General features: G+C 52.5%; 1 protein-coding gene across 6 annotated transcripts in view; it reads left to right on the forward strand.

Moving 5' to 3' along the window:
* Positions 1-14,100, forward strand: part of anks1b (ankyrin repeat and sterile alpha motif domain containing 1B) — a 148,039-nt gene that overhangs the window by 22,344 nt on the left and 111,595 nt on the right. For all 6 annotated transcript variants that reach the window (XM_053861571.1, XM_053861561.1, XM_053861562.1 and 3 more), the window contains exons 2-3: positions 6,224-6,304; positions 7,831-7,987. In XM_053861571.1, the coding sequence (XP_053717546.1) occupies positions 6,224-6,304; positions 7,831-7,987 (238 nt within the window). The remainder of the gene's footprint in view (positions 1-6,223; positions 6,305-7,830; positions 7,988-14,100) is intronic.

Consider the following 14,100-nt stretch of genomic DNA (forward strand, 5'->3'; position numbering starts at 1 on the left):
GGAGCCTCAGATGCTCAGCTGCATGCAGCGGCCCTCGCCGCCAGCTGGGCACACACACACACACACACACACGCCACGCTGATTGGAAATCGATGGTGGTGGTTCTTCTTCACCCCCACGTCTCTCCCCTGGATCGGAGAACAAGTCACATGCTGCTCTCCAGGATGCTGTTGCTTCACTGTTTCCATCCTTTCCTCCGCCAACACTGGGCTGAGTCAGGTCGCGGGGGCAGCAGCTGCAGCACAGAGGCCCGACGTCCCCCTCCCAGAGGCAGCCTCTGCCGGTCCTGGGCCTGACCCTTAAGGCCTATTCCCCTGAAGAGTTCATCTCAGGGTCTCGGTCTGCACCTGGCTCTGGAGCTCCCTTGAGCAAGGCACTGCTCTCCTGCAGATGCAAACCATGCCTGATGTCCCATGGAGGCTGGAGCTTCTGGGTGTGAGATCATCATGGAAACTTCAGATGTCTATTTAAGGCGCCCAGCCGTGATTGTTTATGACTTGGAAACAAACCAGTAAGAGTCTCCGGGCGCGCTCAGCTGCGCCCCTCCTCCAGCTGCGTTGATTCTCCTGCTCTGCTGTCAGTCATCAGCCCGTGTCCTTCCTCTGGGGGGCGCTCTTCCTCACAGTAGGTCACAGTAGGTCACAGTATCGTTGGGCTCCTCAGTTCTTCAGATGGAGATAACTAAAACATGCCCACAGGAGAGCATGTTCTACAGGAGGGCGCCGTAGAGGATTCTGTCTCCAGACAAAATCCAACATGGGAACACAAGCGAGTCGGGTTTTGGCCGCGGACTTGATCCCACCTTGGGAGCTGCACCTGGTCCTGTGAAACTCTCCGCCGGCGGGAGAGCTTCTCGCCTCAGGCGACTCAGCGCTAGATGCTGGAAACTACGTGTACAGCGCGACTCCACGCAAACATGATAAATGCTGGGCAGTAAAGGGTCTGACATGGTGCAAAAACAACTTGGCAAACTCTGGTGTCGGGGAACGGGAGCGCAGCGCAGTGGTCCGGGACCCGCGATGTGAGCAGGTGTTTGATAACTCAGGTGTTTTCACCTTTATTAGACCAAAGGTCTGATTCTATTGGCAGACAGATTTACTTCAGTGAATAATGTTTTCACTGCGGCTGTTTTTTGTCAAGTGACTAAAGATCACCAGAGGATTCATGGATCATTTCTGACGTCTGGATCTGGACTTCACTGATAAAAACCTTCTCCATCCTCAGGAATCTCCCTCAGTTGTGAGTTGTGGACTCTTCCATGTTTAGTTTTGGCTGTGAAACGCCACCTTCTGTTCCAGCCGTGGCTGAGCTCCGTCACCAATTCATATCTGAGGTGACCACGACTCGTAGTGTTAAGAAGTGACAGAGAAATAAGGAGGTCAAGTTGATGGTGGTGAGTAGGTCGCGACCCTAGTGTTGCTGATGACGACTTCCTTGAGACCTGCTTGGTCGTGGGTCACAAACCAGCTATCTTGCGCAGAGCTGGGAAGAAAACAAAGGGCATCACCTGAGGCTGCACAGCAGAGGGCACACCGGACTCAGGCCACCCGAGACAGAACCGGCAGGGTGTTAGCCGTCGCCAGCATGCGGCGCTTGTTTAGGACACGCCCACTGTTGCTCTCCACAGATGCGAGTGAGAATCCCTCTGTCCAGGGTTCAGATGGAACCCACCCCCTACAGAGACAGAACCTGGCGCTGGGTCAGGAGCTGAGGTTGGAAGAGGAAGCGTTGCGGTGGGCTGCCCAACAGCAAGTGATGTCGGGCTGCGTCCGCTCCAGCTGCATGTAGCTTTGATTTGAGGCGGCTGCTTCCCTGGTGAGGTCCACTGTGCGGCTGTAGTTCCTCAGCAAATGTGTTTTCACGGCTCTGATCAATGGTGGAGTGGATGATTAAACTTGGCCGTGGATCACACCAGGCGCGTCCATCACTCCTGACTTGCTTGACTCGTGCGAGTAGGGGTTGGCTCGTTGCCAGCGTGTGTCACTCTAGCACTGACACGGTTGCTGTTGTAAGGTCAAGATGAACGACTTGCTGTGAAGAGGGCGCTGACCTCCTGACCTACTGTAGTGCGTCGGTGTGAGTCATGGATCAGGTGACGTAGGATAGCAGAGCTTCATTTCTGAAGAGTGGAGGTCATGTGACGTGTGATGCTCTGAAGCACAAGCAGAACCAGGAGCTCATTTTGTTTAGCGTCCTGAAATGACTGGAGGATCTGGGCTCAGCCACAGGGCGAGTCTCGCCCCTCCACACGCGTCACAGGTGCTAACACAGGGCCACAGCTTGTGAGGAGCCCGAGCCTGGGGGCGTGTGGAGGAGGGGGTTTTCTCAGGGAAGGAGTGCCCATGAGCAAGGCTGAAACCAGAGTCTTTCCCTGCAGGGACTGGTGGTGGCGCCGATGAGTGTCGGCAGCACAAGTCCGACCGCGTCAGAGCCATCACAACAGCACCGCACCGTCGCCAGGGTCCGACCACTCGGGGGCGTTCTGGAGCACCTCACCTGTGGGAAACGTCGGGAGGCGCAGGGAGTCGCAGTTGCAGTGCACCGAAAGCAGCCTGCAGCGATAACTAACACTGATGTGTCCTTGATAAAGTTTGCAGTAGTGACTCGGAGGCTCTGCTTTCATGAGCCGCACAAAGATATACCGCCACCTAGCGACCAGGCATAGGTACTGCGACCATATCAACATCAGCGCTGTGGCCTGTGCAGACCCAAATCAAGAGGTCAGAACCAAAGTGGACCTGACTAGTGTTGAGCGAGATTTGAACCAGCAGCCTGCAGCTTTCAGCGACTGAGCTGCGGCTCAGGGAGCCTTCTTTGACCCGGGCAGGAAGAATGTCGCATCAGCTTGAGAGCATGGAGAGGGAGCTTCACAGCGGAGGGCGGTCTCGACCCGTCGACCTCAGCACTGCTGCAGCACTCTGTTGCAGGACCGCGGTCCATTAGACTCCTGAGAACACGTGTGGGTCAGAATCAAGAAGGCGCTTCTCTCCACGACGACAGCAGCAGCCGTGTCTGGCACGGGTCTCTGCCGCCGCCGCGCTCTGGTCATGTCTGGTCCACTTCTCAGTGAGCTGCCGAGTATCATGGTGTGGTTCCGCTCCAGCCAGTGCTGCAGCAGGTGGCCGTGTGTTTCCCCACATCACAGCTGCCGACACACATTCCTCTCATTGTTGAACCCTGACCTGCTGCTGCAGACAGGAAATGAAGCAGGTGAGCTTCCTGTCTGCTCTGAGTTTGAGTCCCTCCTGGAGCTTCAGTTCCATCTGTCGTCTCCTTGTCAGAGATGACAGCGTGCTCAGGTCTTCCTCCCAGAGGACGAGGCATTTAGGGACGGTCGGAAATGACAGCTCTTTAACTGGCACTGCACCAAAGTGCTGCGTTCAGGGGAGCTCGGGAAAAGCACTTTTCTCCACCGTCAGTACGGAGCAGAGAAGTCTTCGCTGACGTGTCTTTGAGCCTGTATTTTAAGCCACTTCCTGCAGGGCTCACCCACATCCTCGGCCCTCACCTGGATGATGTCATCACTTCTCACTGCAGCTGCATGTGAAACAGAAGAGCGAGCGTCCTCGCTGCTCTGCTTTCACGCGCGGTCACATGATGCGGGGGGGGGCGAAGAGAGAGCAGTGTTGCTCTCAAGGGCTGGTGACCTTTGACCTCATCATTCTCGACTCTGCTCCCAGCATCCGCATTAGGTCACGTGGCTGTGAGAAACACACAGCGCCACCTGCTGCCTTCACAGTCAGACCTGTATTTGAGAGGACGTGTGTTCCAGAGTTGATACAAAGGTGTGTGTGTGTGTGTGTGAAGTGTCGAAGTTTAGTTAGAGTCAAGCGACTCACTGGAGTCTGGGGTGTGAACACTGGTGCCACCGACACTTATGTCACTGGCCTCACACACTTGCATCCTTGTGAGGACCTCTCCTGGCCTCACCCTTTCCCCAGCCTAAACCTAACCATCCAAAACACACGGCTCACCTGGACCAGGACTCTGAACCCAGTTATTGTGACGTTATTGTACATTTTGGATTTGTGGGGTCCAGCCAAACACGTAAGGTCCTCTCAAGCAGGTATACACGCACACCCCCCTCGCTATGGTGGCGCTGATGCTTGCACTGGGGCGCTTGTGTGTGGAGGTGTTGGAGCCTGGGCGGAGCTTCTGACACGTGTGTACAAACCTCCTGTGTGTTGCACACTGTGTGTTTTCGGGAGCAGAAACATGTGAAGGATGCAGGAGTCTGGGTGACGACTCAACACCCCACGGTTCAGTACGCTGGTTTTCCCCAGGACCCGAGGCACGTGGGGCGAGCAGCTGGAGAAGTGAGCTTGTCCTGGTGGCGTGGACGGCCTCGCCCTGTGACCTGGCCGTCCTCACTGAGCGTCTTCGTCACCGCTCTGGTGGCCACCTCCGGACCTGTCTCACCTTTCTGCTGCTGTTTTCCTGCTCCACTTCAGCGTTTGCTCTCTGAACCGTGGGTCGGTTCTGCGGGTCAACAGCTCAGCCTACAGCTGGGTCATGTGGCTCAGAAAGAATGTCAGGGTATGGATTTCCAGATCGATCGATATTGGTGATTCTTTTTAATCGTTGTTTTTAAAATGGCCCTTTTTGAAGCATCTGTCAGGAGAATGAATAGAACTAGAGCCATTTTAACATGTTCTTGACATTGAAAAACGCCAGCGAGTCTTGACTGAGCTCCATGATTGTACAGCGTTTTGGAAGTGTCTGACCTCAGATCATCACCAGTGTCTGCAGGCCTCCGCTCTTCATGGCAAGTGGTGTTGTAGCGAAGGTTGGAGCCGAACCATTGGGTCGGTTTCAGGTCTGATCCAGGCCGAAGTGACTGCACCAGGTATCGGATGCGATCCATGAGCCCAGGCGTCCTCAGCTTCACGGCACCTGTCGTGCTGTGTTCAGCCAGGTCTGCAGCACGGTGTTGTTACTTCAATGTTTTGGCCATGTTGCCCTTGTATTGATGCTTTTTGTCTTGATAAAGCTGAAGCTCTGGTGCACAACTCCACTGGTGTTGTTCGAGGTCACGATGAAGCAGTTCACATCCATAAACACTGAGCACTTTCTGAGTGGCAAGTGGGCTGGATCAGCTCAGCATGGACTGGTCCTCCAGGCTGCAGTGTCGGCGGTGAGCCAGTGCTTCAGCTCTCTGTGGTGGACTGAAATCTTTCTGTAGAGCTCAGGGGGGCAATTACATTTGCTCGAGGGCCACATCAGGAACAACTGTGAGGGGCCATCATCAGACTAAAGACAGCGAGGACGACAAAACATGATGGAAAAATATCCAAAATATATCAGTAACAAGGACCAAATGAACCTAGGAAGATGAAATGTAATTAGGGATATAAAGAAGTATAAATACGTCATGAAAACTATTGAAATATTTTATTTTATATGCACTTAATTTGAATATAAATCAGCTGTGGCGTTCAAGATAATAAGGCATTTGTTTTCAAAATATATTTTTTGTATTCCTTCAATGTATTTTGAGGAACAAGAGAAACACACTAAAATGTCCAATGAAAAGAAGAAAAATTTCACTTAAAGCAAGAACATGCTATATTTACTGTTGAAGTTGTGGTGACGAAAAGAGAGAACAAAAAAGGCAGAAAAATTACTTATATTATTATTAGTTATAGTTTTAGTGTGACATCAAATGGGCCACGAAATTACCGGCATCGGGCCGCATATAGCCCCCGGGCCGCACTTTGCCCAGGTCTGCTGTAGAGAAACACAGCATGAGACATTGGTAGCAGTCTGGACCTCTGAGTTAAGATGGCGTCCATCTGTTGAGGACACCACGGTCCCCAGAGACCAGTGCTGACCGATGAGGCTTCATGAAACGGTGTGCTTATTTTCAGAGACCACTAGATGGCGCTTCTTTTCAATGAAACCTCGCGTCCTTGTTAAGCCAAGACTTTTAAAAACAGATCATGGGTTGAGCCAATGGTGTCTCGCTAGCTCCTCGGCTCTCTGGCTAACAGCGCTAGCTTCAAATGAAGGCTGGAAACAAGCACCACTACTGAGGGGCGTGTCAGTAACCTTGGGAAAATGGGGTCATTGTGGAGTCAAGAAGACTCTTGTGTTCGCCGCCCGGTCGAGAGTTTGTTCAGTGAAACCGACTAAACAAACAGGTGTTTCCCGACCCGGAGCTTTAGCAGAGCAAGCGTTCGCTGAGCTGCAGCGTGTTGTGATGGTTGTGTCTGTGTCTCTGCAGCATGTGGAAGGGCCTGAACGTCAACTGCACCGACAGCTCGGGATACACGCCGCTGCACCACGCCGCGCTCAACGGACACAGGTAAGAGATGAACCCTGGAGGTCTGATGTCCAGGCCTGGACCTCGCGCTTGTCCGTGATCCCTGGCTCAGGTCCGTGGCTCAGGTCCGGGCTGGTGACGCAGGGATGAGCGCCGTGTTTCCATCCTGAGACCAGCTGATCCGCGCTGAGCCACTGGCTCCGGTGGGAGAGGCGTCTCCCCTCCCCTCTCCGCCGCTGACATTTGGAATGCAAATGAAGCTCCTCACCTTCTCCCAGACAGAAATCTCCTTAATACCACACAGAAGCAGAGGTTTCCTCGCCGTCGCTCTGTGATTTCATCCTTCATTTCCTCCGGTAATAGAATCACTTAGGAAGAGATGGATTTACTCCGGAGCTTCACTCTTTCCCTGCCTGCGAGCTTGCCTTCACCATTAGGCTTCAATGATCTCTAGCAGGCTGCTGGACCTCAACAGGTTGTTCACACTTCACTGTGGAGGCAGCGACTCCCTCAGATGGTTCAGACTCCCTCAGAGGGAAGGTGTTCTGAGAGTGAACCTTCCCTGTTTCCATGACGCAACACGGCGTGATGCTAGATGTTCCCAGTGTGGCACTCACCCAGTGAGCGTTTAGGCTGTGTCCCATCTCTCCCCCCAACACTGGGCTCTGCGCCTCACCTGTCAGTGTGGTGCGTCCCACTCCTCCTCACTGGCCGTTCACCACTTGAAATGATCCCCTCAAACCCAGGGAGCTCCGGAGCTGACTTGTGTTGGACAGGACAACAGGGACATCTCACATCTGACGAAAGCTATTAAAACGAAGTGGGTACATCGAAACAAGTGGAACACCCTCAACACAACGTGGAGATGGACTTGATGATGGTGGTTTTTGGTGTGTTTTTTAACAGAAAATAGCAGTAGAAACAATATGATAACTGATGTTTATTGCTGGCGGAACTAAAGTGGCGCGTCCAGCTGGACGAATGAAGAGACGGAGCGGGTGAAGACGGCTGCAGACTGAAGAGAGATTCACTTCTCTTCATTAAAAACTACCTTTTTATTGTCACCAATTCAGTCAATGTCTAAACTTCACTTTGCTTCTCGATGGTTCTGGAAGATTCATTCCATCACTTTTTTCAAGAGGCTTCATTTATTATTCCAGATTTTCTGTCCATATTTTAGCTGTGGAACATTAGTCAACTGGAATAAATAAACAATAGGCATCTCTAGAAGGAAAAGAATGACTCAAATGTTTTGATGAAAACTTCACTAAAATACTTTTGACTGGAACTAAACTTTTAGTTGACTAAAGCATGACCAACAAAAATGAAACGTGAATGACTATATGTGACTAAAAATTAACTTTGGCACAAAGCATTAGAAAATGCCAGACAAAAGGAACAATAAACATTTTCCATGAAACTTTATAGCCCACTGTATAGAGTCTCTGGGGTGTGATGCTGACTCATCCTCCTTTGTGGCGCTTTGTGCGATGGAGTCTGACTGCGGTGCGGGTCACGTGACCCACGTGTGATGCCGATCGCTAACGTTCATGGCTCTTCCTCTGCAGAGATGTGGTGCTCAAGCTCATCCAGTTTGAGGCGTCCACCAACGTGGCCGACAGCAAGGGCTGTTTCCCGCTGCACCTGGCGGCCTGGAGGGGCGACGTGGACATCGTGCGAATCCTCATCCACCACGGACCCTCGCACTGCCGAGTCAACCAGCAGGTGAGGACGTCCCAAAGGCTTCTCTCTTCCTCCCAGAGGAGCGAGTCAGCTGTGTCCTCAGGTGTCTCAGTGAGGAAGGAGACTCCTCAGTCAGAGCCCTCTCTGCCACGTGTCGTCCTCTTGTGCTGCCGCTGATGTGGGAGCCACAGCAGGGGCAGCCCCTCCGTCCCTCACCCTCGTGTCAGTGCCCGCTCGCAGGATGTTGCTGATGTCATGAGGAGTGCTCACGCCAGCTCCATCTCGGGCTGTAATTCACTCTGCCTCATCAGCTGAGCGTCTTCATTAGCTTCATCACTTCCCTCCCAGAGTCGTTAGCGGCTAATTGTCGGCCTTGATAAATGCTCCTGCTCTTAATGGAGGTGTTGGTCAGCAGGTCACGCTGCTCTTCCTCACTGTGTTGAGTGGAAGGTGCTGATGGAGACGAAGCGCCGAGTGCTGACTCAGAACTGCTGTCTTCGCTCGGCATTTCTGGAGGAAATCACCCAGATATGAGCAGTCGGGAGAGTCATATCCCATCTGGAGTGAAGCAGGGATGGCCGGTTCTGCAGCTCACCATAAATGCCATAAACACGTGACACGCTCGCTGCGCAGGACCTGCACACGTGAACACGAGGAGACGGTGACGGCGCCGCGCTCTCCAGCTCCGCGGCGTGTGACAGTTGTGGAGAGTGTGGTGGACTGTGGTTCACCGTGGTAGTTTGAAAGTGATGTTGAATCCAGGGAACCTTTGATCATGACACTGGTCGACTCTGAGTCTCTGGATCCCTGTTTCTTTGATGAGATGGAGTGGTCCTCATAGGTTCTCTGACGCGCTCCTCTGCCTTGGTTCACATCAACACATGCAGCTCTCCTGCCGCCAAGGTGACAACACTTGGATATTGGTGGCGGCGTCCTCTTCCACGTCCCCATTAGGCTTCACTGATGGAGGACACACTCTCACAGGCAGCGCTAATGCTAGGAGCCGCCATCAGTTAGGGACCATCAACAAATTCTAAAGCCTCGAAGTCTGAGTGACATCTTCAATAAGACCATGGAAAACAAGCATTTTAGGAGAGAGAATTGTGACAAGGCTTTTAACCACACCAGACAAAGGACTGACAGTTTGGATCATGATCTGGAGAATAGATTCTGACTCCATGATCATTTCTTCACCTGATGGTTTCTAATGTTTCTTCAGTAGCATCTAGGAACTGTGTCCAGACTGCTCCATAGCTAAGGCGGAGGGACCTGTCCAAACCATCATTCTAACCTGATGTTTTTAATTGCTCATGTTTCCAAGCTGGTTCATCCAATGTTGGTTGTGGTTGAGTTGGCCGGGTCGAACGTGCCAGTAGGGGGCGCCTCCAGGAGACAGAGCCTCACGTAAACCTAACACAGGGGATTTCATTTTCGGATGCATTAACTGATAACAGTTATGAGACAAACTGCTGCGGCGGGGAAGAAATCAGAGCACCTGAGAGTTGCGACGCTTGGCATGAAAACAGCACAGTGTTGCAGTTCTGTGGCGTGCACACCTGCTGGCGCCAGGTCCACACATGAGGCTTGAAAACAGGAAGAAAAATGAGATCAGAACCAAGTAGTTTTGTGTAGTTTTTCCTGCCCATTTTTCATTTAGCAAAACAAATCAAAAGGTTATTGGGTTAAACAGTGATGTTACAGCATGTTCGGCCTCACTACTGCCACCCGTTGGACCGTGGATTTCAATCTATCAATCATATTTCAAATGCTTAAGGCGTCAAGTTGTTGAGATAAAATGAATGTAGTTCAGGGTTAATGTCGGATGAAAATCACTGGATGAAATACACAAAACTGTGGTGTAGCCTCCACCAGTTATACCCCCACCGACCCCCCACACCCCTATAGCACAAACTCGGCTTCTCACTCAGTGGGGGGGTAGATGCTCTGTTCAGAGGGTGATTTCATCCCTGTTGGCCATGTGTTTATGAAGCGTTACATAAGGGCGGATTCTGCTGAGTCAGAGGATTCCGTCTCTCATGGCTGTTTGGAGAGCAGCCTGAGGATCTGGCTCCAGTAGCATGAAGCTGGAGTGGTGTGGAGAATGTTCCGCCGCCTCTGACCCTGCTCTGGACCCAGGTGTGGGGCGGTTGCAGCCCAGACCCCGTCGTCTGTGAGCAGAAGGTCCTGCTGAACAAGTGAGGCTGGTTTTGGGCGACACAGGTCTGAGAGCCGGCGCCATCCCGTGTCCTTAAAGAGGCGGCGAGTGGAGCTCCACAGTCAGTGCGAGCCCCGACTGTGGAGCTCCGCTCATAAATCACACCAGACTTACGGGTGTTTGCGGCACCTGGTCTCCATATTGCGGCGCGGCTGCATGCATGACTCGGCACTACTGGAGTCAGAGGTGTCTGCACCTCACAGACCCTGCAGAGGAAGAGCACGGGCGGCAGTGAGGAGGTGGGCCAGGGTGGATCACTGAGGTGGGGGAGCGTTGGAACCCTTGTGCTCCGCCGTCTGGTCGTCTCATGTGCTGCTGCTCCTCTTGTCCATCTCTGGAACCCACCGTAGCTGGGGGTCGGCCCTGGTCCTCATGTGGGGGGTGGGGACACACACCTCTGGATGGTCGGCCGTTTTATGCTCATTTTTCCGACTCGTGACCTCCACATCTGCATGATGACCTCTCAGGGTGTGGCTCACTTTGGCAGTGTTTTTCAACCTTCTTCTAGCCACGTCACCCTTGGTTCATAGGAAAAATCCCAGGTCTCACCACCACAGGAACCTGGGCTAAAGTGCACCTGTGCTTCAAGTCCTATAGAAACTCCCTGTTCACTGGTGAAACACTGCAGCTACTGACACTGGTTGTTCTGTTGCCAGGCTGTTTGCAGAAACACATGGCAGAAAATGTCTTTGTTTCCCATGTGTCCAGAAAGAGGCGGCGACATAGCAAACTATATCATGGTTTATTGAAGTATTGACTGACTTTGAATCACTGTTTGCATGGCATCACTTCTCTTTTGCATGATTTGACTGTAGTTTCCAGACAAATCCTGAACTTGCTTCATAACAACAATGATTCTTTCTCTCTTCACATTTTGGAGCGCATTTATTTTGTTGTGCATTTAGTTTCTCGCCAGCTTTATCAATAAAGTTTGGAAGCGAGACAGGTCAGGTTAGCCGTTAGCTCTGTTAGCTCTGTGGTGCAGACAGTCTTTGGCCTGGTGGCGGCTCCGACAAGGATCCCTCCCTCCATGGTTCTGTGATGACGGGGTGTGGTCATGTTGTCGCCCAGCGCTCGGCCGTGGGGCCATCGACAAGTCGACGAGTCGTCAGATCCACATGGGAGTCATACGTGGTGATTCTTCGACACCAGATCGGTGCGGATCCACCAGACGGGTGGTCCGGCGCAGCGTCATATTTACCCTGGATCTGCTCCGGGCACTAGCTTGATGTTGCTATTGTGGCCCACATCCGTTCCCCATCCTGCAGATGTAATGCAGGTGCCTGCTGTTCAAACGGCAGGTGACCCAGATCCGGAATGGATCCCCCAGTACGTCCAGTCCACATCCAGTCCAGATACTTTTGCTGTCAAGGATGAGCCACATCCGATCCATCTGCTGGATCTGCTCCGGATGTGGTCCAGATGTGGCCCGGACTCGCAAAAGCATGGCAAATATACGCTGGATATGACGAATCTGGTACAGTAGCAGGCCACATTGGACAAGACCAGGTGAAATTTGAGTCAGATTCCAGACAGCAGCCGACTCTGTGCTGGATATCCGTGGGTTGGAATGAACAAAGCTGCTCAACATGGCCTCTTGTTTCAGGTCCTGCTTGTTGTCTCTCCATGTTGCCGGCCCAGTTTCCTCAGGGCGACCGAACGGGCCCAGTGTGTGCTGTGCTGCTGTGTGCTGGTTTCTCCCCTGGAGGATGGAGGGTCTCAGCGGTGCCTCCCTGTCCTCCTCGTTCCTCCCACGTGACACACAGTTTACCCTGGTCCAGGCTCCCACCCTGCAGGAGGCGTCTCTCCAGGTGTCTCAGTTTAGTGGGAGGATGAGGGCAAAGGTGAGAGGTCAGTAGGTGGCCTCAGTGCCGTGCGCTCCTCCAAATATCTGCCTGGTTTTCCTGGCCTGTTACCCTCCCTGTCATGTGTTCTCCCTGCCGAACCGCAAGCCGTGTGAACGCGGGCCCCTGGTGAGGCGCCTCATGCTGGGAAACTCTTGCTCCGCTGCCGGAACACACTGAGCCCACGGATGTTTTCTCATGACTCATGCCTAAAAGAAGAGAGAGAAGTGACTCTCCCAGCCTGAGGAGGACGGGCTTTTCTCACTGCCTGCACGGCAGCCTGCGCTGGAGGTGGCAGGAAGCGAGAGTGGAGTTAGCCAGCGTTCAGTTATTCCTGGATCCTGCGTTTGCTCTGATGAACCAAGGGCCTCATCGTGAGGGGCCCCTGCTCTGCTGCAGCTGGTGCGAGGCGCTGACACACACCTAGGAGTGGGATTATTTCTGTTCAAATGATATCAAGATACGGTCATTGAAATGATGCAGTGTGAGGATTATTAGAAAATGTAATGATGAATGTGTGTATTCAAGACTCGAGAAATCCTCCAAAAATATAAAACAAAATCATTTGAGAATCAAATAAACATGTTGTTATATGATATATCCGATATAATTGAAAAGGAACCACATGAGTGGGTGCAGTAGGATAATAACAATGAAATAAACAAATAAAATGAAGGTTCCAACATAAACACGAGCTGGATCAAGCAGAAGAAGGGGACTCCCGGAGAGAGACTCTGGAGCCACCTTCCACCTCCCTGTGATCTGCTCCCTGTCAGGTCCTGTGGAACCTGTTTCCACTCTGCTACACAGGAGAGGAGGCTCCACAGGGTGGATCAGCATCAGTTAGCCTCCACATTGTGCAGTAGCGTTCGCTAACATGGCAGTATTGCATCAGAGGTACCTGAACCTATGAGACACCATCAGGAGTCAGGAGGACTGAGTCAGTGCAGGAGGGGGTCACCTGGGTCAGGTGAAGCCTGCGGCCCCCTCGAAAGGTCGCCATCTTTACTCTTTGTTTACGTAGAGATTGATGCGGCGAGAGACGCCACAAACGCTGGGAGAGGTGAGCTTCTAGGAGCACATTATCGGTCTGACTTGCTTAAATGACTTGGCGGCCAGATTTGGCCCTCGGACCTTGGGTTAGACACGCCTGGTCAGGACTGAACGATGCATCATGCGCTGACTGAAATCATCTGACAGAACGATCATGTGATCGTAAAGCCACGGTTTCTCGCTGTTGTTTCTCCATGTGTATGTTGTGTCTCTCTCTCTCGCAGCATCACATCTATCTCAGATGTAAACTGAGGGTGAAGATGGTGACCCACAATGCCCTCACATGGTCCAGACAGGCCTGGACGCTGGGATACGCTCTGCTGCGCTAGCTAGCTGTGCTGTACTACGCTAGACTACTAGGCTAGCTAGGCTGCGCTAGACTGTGCTATACTACGCTAGACTACTAGGCTAGCTAGGCTGCACCTTGCTACACTGTGCTTGGCTACGCTTGGCTACCTAGGCAGTGCTAGGCCGTGTTCGGTTACGCTAGGCTAGCTCGGCTATGCTGGGCTAGCTAGGCTGCACCAGGCTTCGCAATGCTATGCTAGGCAACAATAGACTGCTCTAGGCTACCTAGGCTGTGCTAGGCTGCGCTCGGCTAGCTAGGCAACGGCAGGTTGCGCTGCTTCTCTCATGGATTGTACAACTTGCCCCAGTTGGTTCTCATATCTGAACTAGCTTCAGCTGCAACGAGAAGGTCTGACATCATTATCATTCCAGCACTGTATCTCCATGTAATGACCCATGAGGGTTACTGCTCCGTGGCTGTGATGATTGACAGGAGATGTTACAGCGAGTGGGTATCAGAGGTCTCCATGGATGTATTTTTGTGCTCCTCAAAGAAAAGCCGAGCTTCTGTGGTGTTGGCCTGTTGAGGAACCACAGGAACCACGGAGATGCTTTACACCGTCATCTTTGAACGGATGCGGACCACACTGAGCCCTCACACGACGTCTCTGACTCAGTTGAGTCACTTAAAGAGCCGGAGTGGTTCGTCCACAGATCCACTGAGGACACGGCGCTTCAGCCCTCCGGGGTGCGCT

Source organism: Synchiropus splendidus, chromosome 4, assembly GCF_027744825.2.
Source record: "Synchiropus splendidus isolate RoL2022-P1 chromosome 4, RoL_Sspl_1.0, whole genome shotgun sequence".
In the NCBI taxonomy this organism is placed as follows: Eukaryota; Metazoa; Chordata; class Actinopteri; order Syngnathiformes; family Callionymidae; genus Synchiropus; species Synchiropus splendidus.